Source organism: Petaurus breviceps, unplaced genomic scaffold (assembly GCF_028583685.1).
Source record: "Petaurus breviceps papuanus isolate PSGF00001 unplaced genomic scaffold, PetGlider_PUasm1.0 164, whole genome shotgun sequence".
NCBI lineage: Eukaryota > Metazoa > Chordata > Mammalia > Diprotodontia > Petauridae > Petaurus > Petaurus breviceps.
In genome coordinates this window covers 260,996-282,975 of record NW_027185735.1, presented here as the reverse complement: position 1 = coordinate 282,975, position 21,980 = coordinate 260,996, and the positions used below count along the sequence as shown (strand labels likewise).

Sequence of the window (21,980 nt, the reverse complement as noted above, 5' to 3'; positions counted from 1 at the left end):
TACAAAGGTCTTTTACTCAGAGGAAAATACCAAAGTATCATTATTCTAATCAGTCATTTTAAGGATGAAGACACCTAAACTCTGAGAGGTTTAGCAATTCAAGTCCATTACTAGACAACTACTATCATGCTGTACAGATTGCTTCCTTAGGTTTTTTCTGATTAAGACCAGTTTTCCTGGTCTACCTCAACTATGGGATTAGAAATGCTTTTGTGACCTCTGGCAAGTGACTTAACTACTATCAGCCTCAGTTTCAGCTGTACAATGAGAGAATTAAGCAGCCTATCTCTAAGTAAGGAGGTCTCTTCCAGCTCTATATTGTATGATCTAAAATAAATATTTCATAACAAACAGTCTAGATAGCTAAAGCTACTCCTGGGGATAAACTTACAAAAAAGTTCAATTAATATATTCCCTCTTCAGCTTGTAATTTTTTCTACTGCCCAAACTATCAATAAAGAAGACAGAATACTAGCCTGAGAGTCAGAATCCTAGGTTTTAATCCGGGTTCTGCTATCAACTTTGTTGGAAAAATCATTTAACCTTTTCTTCTTTTGTAAAATAAGAATTGGATCATATATCAAATTCTATGAAATGGTGTTTCTTTTTGTCTTTGCATGTAGCCCAGTGCTTGACACATAAAAGTTGCTTAATAAATTCTTGTTGATGATTGAATTATTTCTTAAAGTTTATCAATTCTATAATGTGGGGAGAAACTGACCACTAATCAGTTAAAAATGATTAATCTTTAGTAGCAATAAATTTAGGACGGAAAAAAAATACACAACATGAGATTAAAATCAAGAATAGCATTAATCTTAAACAAAGAAGTTTTCCCATCAGTTGATTTTCAATTCTGATAATCAGCCTTCACCATAGAAAATTTCTAGTTTGGAAACAAATTTTTACAACACACTCTAACATACAAACATCACAAAGTGTGAAATGCTATTTTATCAAGTTTGTAAATCTCATTGGATTACTGGTTTACTATTCACTGGGAACAATAATAATGCTTTTTAAAATTTTTTAGCACCAGCTACAATCTTGAAATTCAGTTTTACAATACAACAATCTTAGCAATATCCTTTAGGGAAATCTTTTACTATTTACTTACTAAAACTAACATTTGAGGTCAGCATTCCACAATAATGCTGCCAAGTAAGTTAATTACTTCTCCAAGCATTTTATCACAGAATTTTTTTGTCAATGTGAAATCCATAAAATAGGGCTAACTATTATAAGCTTAGGTATTCCTTTATTCTATACGCAGAAGGATCTTCTTTGCTCTTTCACTGTTAAGGGGAGAAATATTTTGTTTTCTTAATAACACTAAAGCAAAACAAATGTTTTATAATGAGCTGAAACTACTCCTGAGTATAAATTTACAAACAAGTCTCTTATGCTCAACTGAAGTATTCTCTCTTCACCTTGTTATTATTTCTACAAAATTTTGGTCAATACTGTAACTATATCCAAGTAGATTTTTGTGCCAGACAACTGCCGTAGCAAGGGGCCTAACTAATGATCTCAGATTAAAAAATAGAAGGCAATCAAAATTTACTCAACATTACACTAAGAAAAGCTTTCACAGAACAATAGTGAAACAGTTCCAAAGGCTAAGAAAATACTGATATTTAGAGTACAAACCACCACAATGTCAAAGTAGACAAAACTATTATATGAGGGAACACCTGAATAATGAATACAACACATGAGTCAGGATGGTTTCCTTGTCGTCCTAATATGAAATTTAGTCTTTATATTTATAACGTCTGTCTGGAATCTCTGAAGTCTCATTTCACCAAGGGAGGTTGCTTCTTCCTTTCAGTGGATCTCTGGTCTGTTGCTTCTTGAGCACACTGTGTTCACTGTACAATTTCAAAGTAGTGTAATATTGCCAAGATATGTTGAGGCATGAAGATGTATCCAGTGTACAATGCCATTCCAACAATGGAAATCAACATGGAATCTGAAGTGTAATTAAGGAAAACTATGAGATTGGTTCTCTTAGTACAGTTGAGAATTTTAACAAAGATAATTTAAAATATAAAAATGTACAGTCTAGAGAAGTAAACTAAAAAAATTTTTACATGAGGAAAGTTTTCTTTCTAAACCAGTGTTTCATACTGAAATAATCACAAGTGGCAAAGCATCAAAAACCAACACAAGATGTAACAAAGTAAAATTATGATAATAATTTAAATCATAAACACATCTTCAGTTTATGCTACATTACTTCAATCTCAATCTTCAATACATTTCACAAGTACTGCTATATGGCTGCAAAATCTGAAATACCATTGCCTGCAAAGAACTAAAGATGGACATCACACTGAGGGCTATGCACAAATGGAAAGTGAATGTGAGCATACTGCAAAAAATAACCAACTAAATCTCCCAAGAAGAACAAGAGTAAAAGATGTTACCAAGAAATCAGAAGACAGGAAGAAAAGGTGGGCTGGGCAATGGTAAGGGGATGGCAAATGGTCAGCCAGAATGAGAACCTCATGATGTCAGGAGAAAACAAGGAAGGCTCTCAACAAAATGGGTGGCCCCTCTGGGGCAAACTTTAGGGAGAACATGAATAAGTAAAAACTGTCCCCATCTGATCTAGCCAACAACTACGCACTTTATACTTATTCCTCAAACGTGCCTCCTGCCCAAATTAGTTCAATCTACACAACACACAAATATTGCTAACACAACTACACTATTATTTTCTCTCCTGGGTGCTATAATAAGGGTGAAACAGGGGGTACCTCAGGGCCATAATCTAAGGATCATAGATAAGTTTGTAACTGGAAGATACTTTAGAGACCATATACTTCAAACTTCTCAATTTCCAGGTTTGCAGGGAGGTTAAATGACTTATCCAAGGTCTTAAAAAACAAACACCACCTGATAATTGCTTTCAATATAGTTGATTTCCTTTTATGTATTTAAAAAATATTATTCTAATAGGCTTTACCAGTTGCCAAAAGGACCCATGATGTAAAAAGGTTAAAAAAAGACTCCCCAAAACAAACCCACTCTAGAAAAAGGCAGCATTCTTTCAACTGCCTCTCACACAACAAAAGGTCTAATCTGGGATGCTCATCAGCTAATACCAGAATGTGAAGTCAGTTCCCAATTTCCTTTTGTTACCCACAGAGAGAAAGACAAATGTCTCCACAGGGAACTTCTACCCTATCACAAGCAAAGACAAAGCTAATTCCTTCTCCCTGGACCCGGAGCTGAATGGAGAGGTTCCACCAGAGCTACACTGATGCCTAACAGTAGGGATGGAGGCCCCTGATTCACACAGTCCTAGGAGCCCAGCACCTTGCCCTTGTATGAGGAGATAAGGTTAGAGTACTAAGGGCAAAGCCTCACCACCATTAATCTTAACAGGTTATCAAATGAAAATGGAAGGAGGGAGAATGAAGTCAGGAGTTACTGCTAAGAACAACCTATCTCAACTTCAAGATTGCTGCTACCTCCAGCATCCCTCCTTTCTGTCTGTTCATTTGTACTATCTGTCCCAGTTCTTCTCTAGCGTTTCTTTATGTAAAGGCACCATGACTTCCACCAGGCAATGCTAAATATCAATTACCCAGGCCCAACACAGAGGAGGACATGTCAGCAACATATCATCAACAAATATGAAAACCTATAGGTTTTATGAAATATTTTTGCAGCTCATATGATTATGAACATACTCTCAAGGGGAAAATGCAATTAGAACATAAACCCTAGAAATTACAAAAAAAAAAAGTTTATCAGGAAGTTTTATTCAACTACTTAAATTCTTATAAGCTTTATGAAATGCATGAAGAGGGCCTAGGACAGACTCTCAGGGGTCATGTACAAATATAGGTCATGATGATGAGCCAGCAATACATTTTATAGTTATTACAGGAAGGCTGGAATATACTTTTTCATGACATGCTGGGTTTTTTCTTATTATAAGAAGCCCCTTTGCCCTATCTTCATTTCTTGCAAAATTACACTAATCTCCAAGACCGGAGATAGAATGAAAGCATGTAACTTCCAGGGACAGATCACTAAACTTGGGACCATGACCATAAATTTTATTCAAATAAGAATAATTTACTACAAAATAGTTCTTGAAGAACTATGTACTATTGAACAGCAGGCAGAAGGTCTTTATAAAAACTCCCTCCAGTAATGGAGTTTGGCAACTCATGTGTAACTTACAGTCTTAGATTTACTTGGGACACTAAGATGTTGAGAAACTTGCCCTAAGACACATAGTTAGTACATATTAAAATCAGGAGTTAAAAGAGGATCTAGATCTAGATCCTAGGAGATGGTGGTAACTTCCAACAGAAATAGGAAAATGTCAGGAGGGTTTTGGGGGAAAGAAAATGCATTCCAAATTGAGTTTGAGATCTCTCCAGGAAATCCAGTTTGAAATGTCCAACAGGTTGCTAACTGGTGACTTGGGACTAAAACTTAGGAGGAAAACAAAGTCAAATGTGTACCCATGTGCAAAGATGCATGTGTAGACACACACACACACACAAAGAATAATGATGAAATTAAAAACATTAGAGACCGGTAGGTTACCAAGAGAAAGTATATAAGCAGGGTTTTGTTTTTAAACCTTTTTGGGGATCATGGATTCCTTTCAAAGTTAGGTGAAACCTATGGAATGTTTTCCATTTTTACTTTGTTATAACAACAAACAAGTTCATGGACAACAGGTTAAGATCCCCTGGTAGACAGAGAAGAGAGCCTAGGACAGATTCTCAGGGGACTTCTACAATTATGGGTCTTGATGATGAGCCAATAAGCAAAGGAGATAAAGAATGAAAAATAGGAGAGAAGAGTATTTCAAAAATCTGCAGAGGCCAGAGAATCTAGAAAAAGAGGGATGTTAAAATGTTAAATGCAGCAGACAAAATGAGAATGATGGACACAGAGAAAAGAGAATCTGATTTAGCAATGAAGAGACTATCTTTGGAAAGAGTTGTTTCAGTTGAAGGTCTGAAGCTACAACGTAAGTAGCTGAGGAGTAGTGGAGAGGAAAAGAAATAGAGTAAGTGTAGGTAGCTTTTTCTAGGAATTTGGCTCAAAAAGGGAATAAAGATGTAAGATAGCTTGAGGGCCGGGTGGATCTAGAATGCATTTTTTATGGTGAGGGAGACTTGGGCCTGTTTGAAAGAAGTAGGAGAAGGAAACAGTAGAAAGGGAGAGATAGAAAACTTTTAGGAAAGAGAATGACTGAAGTTATAATTTTTTGGAAAAGACTGGGCATATAGGAAAGTAGGTGTCTGCACAGAGAAGGGGCACTACTTTTCAGCAACTGAGGAATATAAAAGTGGCAGGTGATATCAAGACATTTTGAGATAAAGAGAGAATTCAGGTCAATTCCTTCAGTTTTCACAGTAAATTTAAGAGATGTTTAGCTGGGAGGCAAAGTAAAGAAGAAAAGTGTGAGGCTTAAGGAAGGAAAATGTCTGGAGCAGTTTCTATGAGGAATAAGCAGAATCAATTAGGAAGAGGAGATGTAGGAAGGAAAAGGAGAAGAAAAAGAGGAGAAGGAAGAAGGGGAAGAAGTAGAAGAGGAAGGAGAGTAGAAGGAGGAGGAAGAGGAGCAAGAACAAAAAGAGGAGGAGCAGAAAGGAGGGGAAGGAAAAGAATAACTACCATTTAAATATGTGTCACATACAACACTTGACAAATATCATCTCATTTGATTCCTACAACAACCCTGCATGATCTTCTGGTTACCAGTTCACAGATGATGAAATTGAGGCAAATAGAGGTTAAGGGTCTTGCCCCAAGTCAAAAGCCAATAAATGTCTGTGGCTGGATTTAAACTCAAGTATTCCTGCTCCCAGGCCTAGTGCTCTCTCTACACACCATCCCACCTATTATAGACAAGTGGCCAATCTTCACTGGTGAAAGAATGGGTTTTCTTACTAGGGATTCCCTATGCTTCTGAAGTCACTGGTCCAGAGATTTGGACATATATGTGAATTGTTTCCATGTTTTCCTAATGTGGGACATAACTAATTTGATTAAGAAATCACATGATTATATCAGAGAAATTATGTCTGAATAGAGGGATGTTCTCTCAGTTTTCTTGGTTACTCTTCCCCCCCCCCCCTTTTTTTGGAGGAGGGGGGGCAAAGCAATTGCAGTTAAGTGACTTGCCCAAGGTCACATGGCTAGTTTTAAGTGTCTAAGGCTGAATTTGAACTCAGGTGCTCCTGACTCCAGGGTCAGTGCTCTATTCACTGTGCCACCTAGCCACCCCAGATTTCTTTTCTTTTTCTTTTTTTTTTGCTTTGGCTACTCTTTAAGCCTATATTACAAGGTGGCTGATGAAATTTCCTTACTGAGAATTCCCTACAGCAAAGACATCACTGGTCCAGTTACCATGATAGTAACATTAGATACAGAAGACTTTTGATAAAATAAAACTCATTTGTATTGAAATCATTAAATAGTAAAGGAACAGAAATTTTCTCTGATCTGGGTAGTACTGATTTGAAACCAAGAGTTAGTACTATGTAATGAAGAAACAGGTTTTTCCATTTAAGAAAGGAGCAAAGCAAGGATATTGATACCTGACAGTTCTAAAAATGCCAGGAAAAGAATTAATTAAAATAAATTAAACTAGATATGGTGGCATGTGCTTGTAATCCCAGCTCCTGAGAAGGCAGAGGCATTTCTCTTGAGCCCCAGAGTTCTGAGCAGCAGTGAGCAAAGCTGGTCAAGTGTCCACACTAAGTCTGTCACTAGTTATAGCAAACCCCAGGAAATAAAGAGGGGGCCAGCAAATTACCTAGAAGAAAGGGAAAAAAAAGCCTAGTTGGCAAGGGGTAGGTCAAGGACCTATGTGATGAGGCCTGTGAGTAGCCTGTGTATTTTTTTTTTGCCTTTTTTGGAGGGCAATTGGGGTTAAGTAACTTGCCCAAGGTTACACGGCTAATTTTTTGTGTGGGTGTTAAATGTCTGAGACCGGAACCGAACTTGGCTGACTCCAGGATGGTGCTTTACTCACTGCGCCACCTAGCTGCCCTGTACCTGTGTATTTCTAAAAGATAAGGAGACCCAGTTCTAAAACATTAGTAAATTGAACAAATATTAGCAAAGAAGTTATTTCATGGATGAAACTCTGGCTTATTTAAAAGAGGCACAAAATTTAACAACAAAAATGGGAGTAGTAATTTTCATAAATAATAGGATATATAATCTTGTTTTTTTGTTCTATACCTGTGACTTTATTGGTATAAGGAAATCCTTCCACCCATTTAGATGGGCAACTCATGTATAATTTATAGATTAATATGAGTTCCCTAAGAGGTTTATTGACTTGCCTAATATTATCAAGTTAGTACAGTTATTCCTTCCACATTGCAACTTTCCCATTGTGGTTTCGATATATTGCAGGTTGGCAAACAAAATTAAATGAGAATTTTTGGGGTAGTTTTGGTGAAGCTGCTAATAACATGTAAAGAAAAGTTTAGAAACTCAGAAATGCATGAAATACATGTATAATACTATATAATATGAAGATATTTTATCTTTTAATACCATAAACACGTCCAATTTTTTCAATAAGGAACTGTAAAAAACCCCATAAAAGAAAATAAAATTCTCTGGTATAAAGGGAGGGCCAAAACATTTAATATGTATTTTCTAGAGGGTGCCATGCCCTGACCCCCTACCCTACAATGTGTCAGGGATAACTGTAGTATAGAGATAGGACCTGAACCCAGGTTTTCTTGATTTTAAGGCTACCCCCCCCCCTACATCACACTTCCTCAAGAGTATAGGAGAAATCCATATAAGTCAGAGTGGCAGTTAGGCAGAGTTAAGACCAGAGTTCAAATCTCATCTCAGACACCTCCTAGCTATATGATCCTGGGCAAGTCACTTAACTTCTATCTACCTTAGGATCCCTCATCTCTAAAAGATAATAAATAGCATCCACCTCACAGGGTTGATGTCAGGATCAAATGAGATGTTTGTAAAGCACTCTGTAAACCTTATGTCACTAATAAAATCAGGAAATTAAGAGAAAATTCCATTAACAATAAAACAACAGATTCAACAACCAACTACTGTGATACATCAAGACATAGACTCTCAATAAAGATAAACATAAAATTATGGTTTACTGAAAGACCAATAAAGAGACATAATGGAGTTAAGTAGTCAATAACTTAACACAGAAGAAGCAGTATAAGACAAGCACTGATACCTACATAAAAAAATTAGAAGAAAGTCCACAGCATATCATCTAGACCCAAACCTGCCTCTAATGCTTACTATTTGTGGGCAAATCATTTAACCACTATTAATTTTAATATCTTCACTTGTAAAACAAGGGTTGGACTATAGTACCTGAGATGCTTTCTGAATCTAGATTTATAATCCTAAAAATGCCTGCAGAAAATTTATAGTAGGGTATAGCCAAGAATGGCACAGAATAGATTATAATTTCTAATATTAAAGGGAGTACCAACAATGATGCCATAGATCCACTGTAGTGTGAAATAAAGGAAGAATATTTCATTCTTTGAAATCAATTGGAGAAATGGTCAATACATACACATGGCTAGATCAAACTATATATTGTATGTTTTTGTCTACTTCTACTATATGTAAATATGTCAATATTACCTAAATTAATTTGTAAGTTTAACAATACCAATCATGATGTCAACTTTGTGAAATAAAACATGTACATAGTCAAATGTATTGAGGGAAATTATTAAAAAGGTAAAAAATATTAAATTATATAATTATGCTATATTAAATATTGAAATATACAATATTAATTATACTAAATTAAATATTTAATTGTATTATATTTTATATATTATGATACATTAAATTATACTGCAAAACAGTAATTATCTGAGTTATGTAGTATTAAGGTTTAAAAATAGAAAGATAGCTCAATGAGAAAGATGAACTAGAAATAAGGGTACATAATAGTATTTTATAGATTCAACAACACAAAAAAGGGAGAAGAAAATTGACAGTTTTTTTTTTTGATAGGGGGAGGAGGAACTGGATAGAATAATAGCAAAAATAAGAACCATATCCACCTCTCACATCATGCACTAAATTAAGTTCCAGATGGTTCAATCATCTAAATTTTTTTAATATTCTAGAAAACCAGAAATATGGAAATTTTAAAAAAGACTATGACAATTGCGAAGTAGAAAATTCAACCAAACAGAGGGCAAAATAGACTAACTTTAAAAGCTAAAATATCATGAAAAAGCTTTACAATAATCAATTCTGTTTGGGTTGAGTTAAGATGGGGAATTAGAGGCAGCAACCCAGCCAAACTCTCCCAACATTCCCCTCCAAACAACTCTGAATCAAAATGTGGAGTGGCAGATCTAAAAAAGGGCAAGGGGAGGCATTTTTCAAGACTATAGCAATTTAGGTATGCAGGGGAGGTCTGTGACACCAGGGTTAGGGGAGGCCTAGAGTACATGTGCAACAGCAGTAGCAGCAGCAGTTTCAGGCACTCTCAGTCTGGAATGGTTAAGTGAGTGGGACAACCAGCTAGAAAGAAATTATAGGAGATCTTTGGTTGGTACAGGGTGTAGCTGGAACTTACTGGCAATTTTATTGCCCATACGCAGTCCTGAGTTGCAACTCTGGGGTGGAGAGGAGAAACAAATATTGTGGAGCCACAAGAATGCTTGTGGGTTGGTCACAAGGGAGCAGGGGCGTTGGGCACAGTCATAGGACCAAGAGTAATGTAGGACTTGAGATTGCAAGAGAACAAGGGGCCCTAGTCACAGTTGCAAGGCCAAATGGAAGAAGAGCACTGTTACAACTGCAGAAAAGCAGGAACCCTTCCCAGGTAAAGACCAGAGAGCACAGTCCAGGAGAAAGTGATTACATTTCTCCCTAAAACATACCACCTTGGAAGCAACGAAAACTTGCAGATCCCCAGAACTAATTCTGAAAACAGCAGCATGAAAAAGCCTGAAGCTTCGGATAGTACATTCCCATGCCTAGTTGAGTAGAGCTCAACTTTAACATAAAGTTCAAAGTTAAGAAATAGGTTGGAAAAATCAACAAAGACAAACAAACAAAAAAGAACCTGATCATAAAAAGCTAATATGGTGGCAGAGAAGACCAAGACACAAACAAAGAAGATGACAATAATGTGAAAATAACTATAACCAAAAAAAAAAAGTGAATTGTGGACACAAGTCCAACAAGAATTCCTGGAAGAGTTGAATAATGTGAGAAAATTACGAAAAGAGAATAGCTTGGTAAAAGAGGCACAAAAAACACCGAAGAAAATGACACTTAAAAAAAAAAAACAACATAGGGAACTGCATAGTTAGTAATCATAACTTAATGAAAATGGGAGTGAATTTACCCATAAAATGGAAGCTGATAGCAGAATGGATTAGAAACTAGAATTCAACGTTAATGTTGTTTATAAGAGACACACTTGAAACAGAAAGCCACAAATAAAGTTAAAACAAAGATATGGAGCAGAATTTATTATACCTCAGCTCAGACAAAGTAAAAGAAAAAAAAGACCTAATTAAAAGAGTTAAGAACAGTTGTGTGACCCTGGGCAAGTCATTTAACCCCAACTGCCTTGCCTTCCCGCCTCCACAAAAAAGAAAAAAGAGTTAAACAGGATGCAATGATCTAAGACAATTCCAAAAGACCCATGATGGAAAATGCTATCCACATTCAGAGAAAGAACTATGGAGTCTGAATGCTTATCAAAGCAGACTATTTTCTCCCCCCCCCTTTTTTTGGTTTCTTCTTTCTCATGGTTTTCCCATTTGGTTCTAATTTTTCTTTACAACATAACTAATATGGAAATATTTAATATGGTAGTACATGTATAGCGTATATGACATTGCATGCTATCTTGGGAAGGATAAGAAAATTTAGAACTCAAAATCTTATAGAAGTTATTGTTGAAAACTAAAAATAAACACTTAAAAAAAAGAGATAAGGTGGGAGACATTTTGCTAAAAGGTACCATAAATAATGAAGTAATATAAACAATTTTTTTAGTGCTTTCCCAATGAATGCCCTTTTTGTCTCAAATATATATGGAACTGAGTTCTTATAAAAATAAAAATTTCTTCCCAATTACAAATGACAAACTGCCAAAGGATATGAATAGGTAGTTTTTAGGAGAAGAAATCAAAGCTATCTATAATCATAAAAAAAAAAATTTAAATCACCATTGATTAAATAAATGCAAACTAAAACAACTCTGAGGTACCACCTCATACCTATCAAAAATGACAAAAGCTGGTAGAATTGTGAACTGGTCAAACCATTCAGGAGAACAATTTGAAAGCATGTCAAAAGGTCTATTAAACTGTGCATACCCTTTGACCCAGCAATATCACTCCTACCGGTAGGTCTGTACTCCAAAGAGGTCAAAGAAAAAAGAAAAGGACCCTATATGTACAAAAAAATTCACTTAGAGGAACAAAAGGTCAAGAAACTCAAAAGAGAAATAATGAAAAAGCGTGAGATAGAAGGTGGCTTAGCAGTATCATAATTTCAAACTATGCTACAAACCAGCAGCAGTAAAACAATTTGCTACTAGTTTAAAAAAATAGAGAGGTTGACTAGACCCTGGCTACTACTGGACAAAAAACTGCTGGGTAAGCTGGAAAGCTCACCCTACATACCAAGATAAGCTCCAAATGGACACATAATTTGGACATAAAGGGTGCTGTCATAAACATATTAGAGGAGCAAGAAAGAAATTAACTTTTAGATCTAAGGAGAAGTAAATACTTCTTCCAAATAAAGGGAAAAAGAGGATCACAGAAAATAAAGTGGACAACTTTGATTACATAAAATTAAAAAGGTTTTGAACAAACAAAACCAATCCAGTTAAAATTAGAAAGGAAATGGGAAAACGAAATGTCATTCATCCTTGACTTCTAACATCACCACTGCCAATCAGTTGCTAAGTCCTGTCAATTTTACCTTAGAAACCTATAATCTCTATAAATTCCTCAAATACTACAACCAATATGATTACAGAGCTAATCACTTCACATGTGTACTAAACCAATAGCCTTCGAAATGACATCTCTGCTTCCCAACTCCAGTTCATCCTCCACTCAGTGGCCAAGTGATTTTCCTAAAGTACTGAGATCCACTTCATTCACTTTCCCCCAATAAATTCCAATGACTCCCTGTTAACTACAGGACCAAACATAAAATTCTCTGTGTGATCTTTAAAGTTCTTCATAACCTGGCCCCTTTCTAGTCTTCTTACATTCTACTTTCCCCCATATTCTCTGCCAGAGTGGTTTCAGTAGTGTTTCTGCTGCTGCCCCACCTGTTGGAGCCGGAGCCAGAGCACTGTGAGGGCTGGAGCTGGACAGCCTGTATAGTTTGTTTTTTTTTTTACTTTATTTTGTGTGTGTGTGTGTGTGTGTTTTGCAACATGGATAATATGGAAATGTTTTGCATAACCTCATATGTAAAATTAATATCATGTTGCTTGCCTTTTCAATGGGAGGGGGAGGGAGAGAATTTGGAACTCAAAATTTTCAAAAACGAATGTTAAAATTTTTTTATATGTAATTAGGAAATATTTAATAAAATAAAAAAAAAACACTTTAAAAAGTGGTTCCTTTTCTGATTCCCCTTAATGCCAGTGCCTTCCCTCTAAGACTACATCCAGTTTACTCTGTAAATTGTTTGGCTATATTATTTCTAGCTTTCCATTTTGGGATTTCTTTCAGGAGTAGACTGATGGATTCTTTCCATTTCTATTTTATCCTCTGGATTTGGTACAGTTTTCCTCGAAAATGATGTTTAGGATCTTTAATTTTTTTTTTATCATGGTCTTCAGTTTTATACATAACTGTTTGTACATGCCTATATACATAGAAGTCTCTCCCTTCAGACCATGAAATCCTTGAGCGAAAGCAAGGACTATTCTTCCCTTTCTTTGAACCCCAAGGCTTCAGACAAAGGTTTCTTGACTAATTTAAAAGATAAGAGCCACTCTCCAAATGAAAAAAGGTCTAAGACTAAAAGCAGGAAGTTTCTGAAGGAAGAAATCTAACCTATCAACAGCTATATGAAAAAATGCTCCAAATCACCAATAATTACAGAATGCAAATTAAAGCAATTCTGAGGTTCTACCTCATCCATCAGATTGAGAAAACTGACTAAAAAGGAAAATGACAAATACTGAAGGTGCTAAAGGGAAAGAAGTTATTGACTTAACTATTCTCAGCAATTCAAGACAATCCTAAAAGGACTTGTGATGAAAAACGCTATTCACCTCTGGGAAAAAGAACTGATGGAGTCTGAATACAGATCAAAGCATACTATTTTTATCTTTATTTTTTGGCTTGACTTTTCTTCTATAAAATGACTAACATGGAAATGTTTTACATGATTGCACATGTATATATAACAAGCTATATCAGATTTCTTAGTATATTTGGGAAGGGGCAGGGTTGAGGAAGGGAGGAATAGAACCTTAATAAAAAGTATGTCAAAATTGCTTTTACAAGGCAGCTTGGGGGAAAAAAATATTATTTAAAACAAACAAAAAATAAAAGATTATGCTTAACAACTGGCTACTTGAGTTTTATGCACCAATTTTCAGAATTAACCCCTTAGCAGTTTCCTAGGGGATTTGAGATCCAAGAGTGGACAGAGGTGCTGGCAATGCAAGACACTCCCACTGCTGCTCATTCTCTTATCTCAGAGCCCAAACCTCCCAATGTTGAAGTTTTTAGGCATAGATTTTGGATATTTTGTGATACAGTACAGTAGGAAAAAGAAGAAAAGGGTGGAAAGGAGACCTTAGTTCAAAGTCTTCTCAAAGTACCCCTTTCAGCATTATGCTGGGGAACCCTCCCCTCAAAGTCAGTTGATGGGGGCCAGTTCATGAAGAAAATCAGTTATAGATACCATGTTTCCCCGATAAGACCTTTCCCGAAAATAAGCCCTCCCCGTACTGTGTAAGATTCCTCTAAAATAAGCCCTCCCCTGAAAATAAGCCCTATTGAGATTGCTACTGTAGTGAAGGTGATCCCCTGCGCTACACACTACATTACGGTACCCTCTGTATGCCCCCCCCCCCCATGAAACGCTCGCTGGGCTCCGAGCTGTATCCAATCAGAGCTGCAGCAGTGAGCGCGTCATCCTGTTCTTCCCCAGTGATTTGCTTGCTGGTACATTTTTTTGTTCACATTTACCTGTTTATTAAAATTGCTGTCAATGTTCATTAAAATAAGCCCTCTGGTGTTTTTCTGTCCAAAAAAAATAATAAGACAGTGTCTTATTATCGGGGAAACACGGTAGGAGTGTTGAGCCCACAAAGGTGGGTCAGGTGAAGGTAGAGAACAGCTTCAACTGTAGTGGCCATTCCTGTCTCTCTACAGCAACAAAGCCACAGGTTACCCTTACGCCTTGAAAAAACCTAGACATTGTCCAATTCTAGGGATATGATGGGATTGTTTAATTTGGGAAAAACTAGTAGTCCAGATTATATGGAAAGTAATGTTTGTGAAGAAAAGTAATAAAAAAAATACAGAAAAAAGTAAGGGTTACTTTATTGTAAAGAGCTATAAATGCCAAGGCAATGAGTTTTCATTTTTTCCTATAAGAAATTTTTTGAGTTACGTGAGCAGAGCAGAGACAGGGTTTGATCTGTAATTTAAGGTTACTTTGGAAGTTGTGAGAGGGACAGATTTGAAGAGATACAATGGAAGCAGAAACATCAATTAGAAACCTATTATACTCTCTGGGTTCTAGCAGGTCTCAATACTCCAATAGTTTTGAAGTCATTGAAAACACATCTTTTCAAAAACTCTGTAATTAGGGGCGGCCAGGTGACTCAGCAAGTAAGAGTACCGGCTCCAGTGTCGGGATGACCTGGGGATCAAATCCCGGTGCAGATACTTAGCACCACACTCAGAAATAACTGGCCGTGTAACCTTGAGCAAGTTACTTAACCCTGACTGCTTTAAAAAAACAAACAAACAAACACACCTCTGTAATTAGAAAAACCTCTTTTATAAATGCAGTTATTTGTTGAAACATATCGACCAGTGATGAAATTCATGTTTGCAGCAGTGTCTGAACACAGAACAGGCTAGAGGAGCAAATTAATTTGTTGTTTTCCCTAAAGGAATTTAAAAAATAACTACACCAATGTATCTTTTACATTAGTCACTCAACATGCTCATGAAATGGTGCTGAGGCATATATAACCAAAAATAATTGCTTGCTTGAATTTCAAAGCAATAAGATCCTGAAATTTCAAAATACTTCGTGTCTGTGTGTGTGTGTATATATGTATATATATATAACACACATATATATATATATGCATGCATTTTTTAAAATCAAGCTACAATAATATGTAACTCACAAAGAATTTGAAACCCAATCCAAGAGTGTGAATAGTTTTCTCATCTTTCACATCCAAGTTAAGAGACTGATAGCATTACTTTTCAAACTATTATCAGCAAAGCACCAAACCTGGCCTATCTCTGAAAATTTCTCATAAGATAACTAAAAGGACTTAGGAGTTCAGGGTATTGAGAAGGTAAACAGAAAGGCCTAAAAATAAGTTGGTGACACTAAGACTTATTTGTCATTAATCCATTTTTTTCCTTTACCATTCTACTAATCCCATTACCATATAATTATAAATGAGTTTAAATATTTTATATACAGTAGTAACAAAATTACTTCAATACTTTTCTATCATGTTTTATGTGTTCTTTTTAAAAACTAAGCCACCTCCAGAAAATCATACTGAAAACACCAATGGTATCCACAGAAACGGCATGTCATGTATTTGCATTTACAGGACACAAAATAATTATGTAGGGTGGCCAAGGAAATAAATGACATTATCTGGAATATTCTTTCCTCTAGAAAATCGACACAATTGCCCACTTCAGTAAGATCTTTACGGCATTATTAGTTGCTAATTCTTTCTAATCCAACTATAACTAAGAATTTCTTTCCTAACCATATACATAAAATCTGTAATTTAAAACTGATTCATGACAAAGATAAATCTAAACTGTTTCTCTTGGACCAAATATTCTGAAACTGGGAAAAAGGCTGATATATAAGGGACTTAAATGGTGTTACACTACAAGAGGCACACACAAATCTCTGCCTCTCACTCACATAAGCAGAAAGCAGGACACCTTCAACCCACACACACAAATCTAAGCTGCCCACAGCTTCTCCAGCATTCATCTTCATTTGCCTGGACACTTTGCTCGGGTCACCCTCCGCTCGTCCCTCTCCTCCCCTCCCAATCTCAGCTCTATCCAGCACTAGGATGCAAGCAAGCGCTGACACACCCCTTTCCCACCCCGACTTCTCCAGGGCCTCTCTTCCACAGGCACCCATCCATCTTTTCCTCGCACTTACAGGCCTGCACTTGCTGTCTAGTCTAGGTTTCTCCCCCATAGTTCGACCTCAGACTATCGCCAGTTCTCCCCGCCTCTCCCTCCCTCTTACTCCACGCCCACCCACCTCCAAGTCCCTCACCGCCCGCCCCCGCAGCCAATCGAGCAGGATACTGAAGACAGTCCTCTCCCAGGGTTCCAGCATATAGAGCGCGGTGACGAGCAGATACTGGTAATAGAACCAAGACATCTGCTGCCAAGCCCTTCCGAGCGTTATGCCAGCCATCGGAACCTCTGCCGAGAAATCTGTCTTCCGGGTGCCTCCTCCTGGCTCTACACCCACTCCCTGCCGCTAAGCCTGCTCTCAGTCCATTTAGCCTAACGAGACACATACGTCACCCCGCACGCTCAGCTCCGAGGGCGAGCTGACGTCAGCCTCGAGTGCCTCGGGGCTCTTGATTGGCCGGACGGCTTACAGAGGTTGGATCGCGAGGCCTGCGCCTGCGCCGGTACTAAAGCTTCTGCCAGGGAACTACCGGAATCGAGCTTCCTTCTCTCTGCTTTAGCTCGGATTGTGCGGGGTGCAAATGGCATTGCAGGGAGGACTCGGGCTGGAGACCGGAGTAAGAATGGCCTAAACCGTGGCTTCTTAAATTTTTTTCACTCGCGACCCTTTTTCGCCCAAGACGTTTTTGCTCGACCTCTATAATAGGTATATTAAAAAGTATACAAATGAAACATTTACTGATAATAAGTCATAAAGAAATTTATTTTAAAACAATTCTTTCGTGTACATATAATTTTACCACTGATTAAAGAGGAAAGCGAATTTACGTACTAATGAGAGGGACATACTTGTTTATTTTTACATAAAGAACTAAATCTTAGTGGAGTATTTGATGCTGCAGGACGTAGAGTGTCTTCTACGTTTTTCAGAGTTGATTAATTTTTATAGCCCTCAATAGTGAGAAAGCAACTTTGCCTAAATACATAATACAAAATGGCAGAAGTATGTTTAGGGCCGGTTCAGAAATTGTTGGAAATTCTGTCGATTCCAAACCAAAATTTGCTTAATTTTTAAGAGACTTAATTTTAAACCCATGTCTCTTGATACTTCTGCAAATTCTTCTTGAACTTTTTTTTTTTTTTTAAAGCAATTGGGGTTAAGTAACTTGCTCAAGGTTACACGGCCAGGTGTTTCTGGGTGGGTGCTAAGTGTCTGAGCCCGGATTTGATCCCCAGGTCATCTCGACACTGGAGCCGGTGCTCTTCTTGAACTTTTAATGGCAAATTACTGATGTTTTTTATTTCAATCGAGTACGGTTTTATAAACCAACTTAGTTTTTTAGAATCAAAATTTGAAAGGAAGTATTTCTGAAACTGTCTCTAGGCACTTCAGATGATCAGTTATAACAAATAAAATTACATCTTTTGGAAGGTTATTTTCAGTCGTAAAATCATTTGTAACTATACATTTCTAAAGAACCTTTTTTCCACTCTATTTTTACAAATGGTAACTTTTTTAGTAAAATCTTCAATTTTGTCTTTTGATATAAATATGTTAGTTTTTTTTCCTTGAAGTGACATGTTTTAGATCATTGAGTTTTTTGAAAATATCCAAATGCAGTTTTGAAAACCATAAATCACTATGAAAAAAATTAACAAAAGCAGATTTCAACTCAGTCAAAAATATAACTGTAGGGCATAAAGAAGTGAGAGAGAAGATCCCAGAGATTAAAATTGGAAGTGGATTTATTACCAAAGGACTTCAGGGGTCACATACCCAAAGCAGACAGTGAATTGGCATGAACAATATGCCGGTTTTTAAAGACATTACAATAGTCAGGTTATATAAGCTGAAACTACAATCAGTGATTGGTCAGTGTATATTTGAATTTTCCCAAAGCAGAGAAGTTTTTCCTAGGCTGAGATACAGGGAACCCAGAATGGGTGGAGATGGGGAACACCTGGTAGGGGGTGAGGAGGGGGGTGGGGTTGCGATAGAATGGAGCAGGGATTTTACCCTAGGCTGAAACTCCCTCCCAGCCCATGGATCAATTAGGGGAAGGAAGGGTGAAGTTGTGCTGAAATTCCTGCTTACAGATCAATTAAGGGAATGGAAGGTGGGGTTGTGCTAAAATGCCTGCTTACAGATCAATTAGGGGAATGGAAGGTGGAGTTGTTGCTTACAGATCAATTAGGGGAATGGAAGGTGGAGTTGTGCTTAACAATAACAATTTCATCTTTCAGTTTCAATAATCTGTTTAAACTTCACCCTCTTGGGAGCTACCTTACTTTTGCATGTAGTAGTAAGTTTTTGTAACCTTTCCAAACCGTTTGAAAACAAATTACTGTTAAGGGCACGACTTTTAAAGAAGTTAATGATTTTGATAGCATCATGAAGCACAACATCTTACTTTAGTGGTATTTTTTTGACTAGGATTGCAGTGGATCATGCAGTGAGTTAAAGTGATATGTTCATTGCTTCCAGCTTTAAATTTCACTACAAATGCAGTACTCTTTCCTGTCATTGCTCCACCACCATCTGTACAGATTCCAATGCAATTTTTCTTTTGTAAACCTTCATTTGTGAAAAATTCATCAACTTTAAGCTGTATATCTTCCCTTCTTGTGTACCCTTCCAACAGGCAACAAAACAATAATTCCTCATGTAAACTTCCTTCATAAACACATCTTGCATAAAGTAACCACTGTACCATGTTAGAGATATCAGTTGTTTCATCTAACTGAATTGCAAACTTTGGTCTGCCTTCAAGCCTGGTAATAAGTTGCTAGAATTGGTCATTACTAATTTCAGAAATTCTTTTGGAAACAGTATCATTCAATAAACTAATTTTATATATTTCATCCCCATGCTTTTTCTCATGAACTATTTTTGATGTTTTAGTAGCAGCAGGTGACAGGAGATCTATCATGTAGTGCTTTTTAGTTTTTGCAATTAAATAAGTTTTGTGAGTTGCAAGTAAACACTTTTCATTTACAGTAACAAATTTCTCAAAACATTTTCTTTATTTGAAGATTTTAAGTCACTCAAAATATTCCTTTGGTTTATTGCAGTATGCTGTATGCTTGGAATTAAGATGTCATTAGTTTGGCTAGTTTCATGCTCTCCTCAGCCAAAACTTCATTACAAATTAAGCAACCACACCATCATCATTATTAAAAGTAAATTCATATTGGAAAAATCATTCAACATGTTTTCTTTTTCTTGTCAATTTAAATGTATCACAACCTGGTAGCAAAGATGACAGAATCATTGTCATCAGTATTTTTACCTCTTCTGTCTAAGTTTAGCCACTTACACATAACTGAAAAATATTTTTTCCTAAAATATGAATAAATATTGCTAATCATTTTTCAAATACTAGCTTTAGTTTATGAAATTATATTTGTGCTTAATTTAAAAAATTGATGTTCACACTTACATACACATACAGCTGTGATGATGGAGAAATATTATTAAAGGGATTTTGTCTTGTTGCAATGAAACATGTTTCTGTAAAATAAGGAGATAGCAACAATTTTTAAAATCAAACATTCTAATACAATGCAATTCAAAGATATACTAATTTGATAGTTGCATGTGGAGGAATGATTGTAGGAAAATATTAAAAGTCTTTATTTTCTGTAACTCAACTATTAAATTTCTGTAAAAATAGAAAACTTTGTATGTACTGTAAAAACACTGCGATTCATAACATACAACTGTCTCAAATCTGAGTTGAAGTATTTCTGACAATGTTCATTAGCATTGTGTGGAGTGATGGCATGTGCAGTGCAAAGTATACATGTTGTGTGTTTAGAACCAAGGCTTCAGTGAAGTTGCACAATGCAAAACGCGTAAGAGCTGCCAGAAATACCTAGGATTCTTTACACATTTGATTTTGAATTAACTTTTGGTCATTGTATGTTCAGAAACCTTTTACTTTTGCCAAATTTTTTGTGACAACCCCCCCCCCCCATATTCAGTTATGTGACCCCATATGGGGTTACAACCACAGTTTAGCAGTGGCCTAAACAAGCCTTAGCTGAGTTGAAGGGAAAATTTGATAGAACATAGTTGGAGGGGGACATATTGCTAAAGAGCCAAGGTACCTAGTGGTGGGAGAACTTCTAAGGTCACCAAAGTCATTGTCAAGGATGACCAAGGGAGAAGACCTAGTAGTTCACTCCTGAGTGTGCCCTGGCTCCATAAAAGTTAAATAGAAGGCTTCCTTAGAGCCTTGCTGTAAATCTTAATCCTATTTATACCACCACTACAGGAGTACTATGACCTGGTATGTGTGTGTGTACACATACACACACACATATATACATATATATCTATAAACATGCACATATAACTATACACATAGGTATATGTGTATATATATGTGTACATACTTATACAACTATACAATATCTACCTGTTGTTAAATTGTTTTGGTTGTGTCTGACCTTTCATGACCCCATTTAGGTTGTTGTTGTTGTTTTTTGCTTTTTTTTTGGAAGGGAAGAAGGCAGGGCAATTTGGGTTAAGCGACTTGCCCGAGGTTGCTTGGGTAGCTCTTGTGTATGTGTGTTAAATGTCTGAGGCCGCATTTGAACTCATATCCTCCTGATTAGGACTGATGCTCTATTCACTGAGACACCTAGCTGCCCCCATTTGGGGTTTTCTTGGCAAAGATCTTGCAGTGGTTTGTTATTTCCTTCTGCAGCTCATTTAATGGATAAGGAAACTGAGGCAAACAGGGAAGTTGTATGAGGCCAGATTTGAACTGGGTTAGAAGGGTCTTCTGACTCTTAAGCCCAGCATTCTATCCACTGTACCACCTAACTGCACCTAAGCATCTACCTACTTCCAAGTTAGATTGTGTGAGGGTATGGTGAAGACCCATCTGTGGGATCATCATATCTGCTTGTCCTCGTAGGACCATGAGTGAAGTAAGTGAAGGTATTCTCATGGAATGGAGACAGTGCTCTAAACTCAAGCTGGACTCCTGCTTCAGATGGGCCTAAGTTCTGCTCTCCTAAGTGAAACTTACTGCCAAATAAGGTATTAAATGCTTTGATGGGGTTTCATTAGTTGAAGATTGTTTCCACATTCCTTGTATCTAGGTAGATTCCCGCACTGGATTGTGAGGCCGAGCTCTCAACCAATTAGGGTAAGGTCAGTGAGAGGGGTTATCAGCATTAGGGTATATAACCATGTTTTTTTTCTCTGTAACTGGCTTCCTTCTGCTAGTCCATCCTAGTGGAGGTGATGCCCCTTTCTTGCAAGATTGAATAAATCCTTTTTGTTCCTACCTTCAAAAACATCTGGGTTTTTGATTAAATTTTGGATAGGGTTTTTCATCCCACACAAGATCATGATAAGGGAAAAGGAGAAATGATCATTCATTGCTTCAAGTCCAACAAAGCAAACTTGACATCTACATTCCTTTCCTTATCCTGATAAGAGCTTTCACTGCCCTAGGATTTCCAGCTGCAAAATGAACAAAAATAAAAACAGTATAAAATAGAGATGAAGGACATGTAAGAAAACATGAGAGAGAGAGAGAGAGAGAGAGAGAGAGAGAGAGAGAGAGAGAG

General features: G+C 36.8%; 2 protein-coding genes across 2 annotated transcripts in view; one reads left to right on the top strand and one right to left on the bottom strand.

Moving 5' to 3' along the window:
* Positions 1–731: 731 nt before the first annotated feature.
* On the bottom strand, positions 732–16,783 carry SPTSSA (serine palmitoyltransferase small subunit A). The gene is made up of 2 exons (XM_069082192.1): positions 16,563–16,783; positions 732–1,972 (listed from the first exon to the last, which is right to left on the bottom strand). Exons 1-2 carry the CDS (start codon positions 16,672–16,674, stop codon positions 1,869–1,871), a joined length of 216 nt encoding a protein of 71 aa, XP_068938293.1. The 5' UTR covers positions 16,675–16,783; the 3' UTR covers positions 732–1,868.
* LOC138156917 (uncharacterized) overlaps positions 16,771–21,980 on the top strand; it is a gene marked incomplete at its 5' end in the record, with an annotated part of 54,521 nt that continues 49,311 nt past the window's right edge. Inside the window, one exon of the mRNA XM_069082404.1 lies at positions 16,771–17,011. Within this exon, the coding sequence (XP_068938505.1) occupies positions 16,771–17,011 (241 nt within the window). The remainder of the gene's footprint in view (positions 17,012–21,980) is intronic.

What these genes read in the sequence shown, in the direction of transcription:
- SPTSSA (XM_069082192.1), bottom strand. Translation starts at nt 16,674, where the DNA reads ATGGCTGGCATAACGCTCGGAAGGGCTTGGCAGCAGATGTCTTGGTTC. An exon ending in CTGGGAGAGGACTGTCTTCA is followed by an intron (nt 1,973 to 16,562) that starts GTATCCTGCTCG and finishes ATTACACTTCAG; the next exon opens with ATTCCATGTTGATTTCCATT.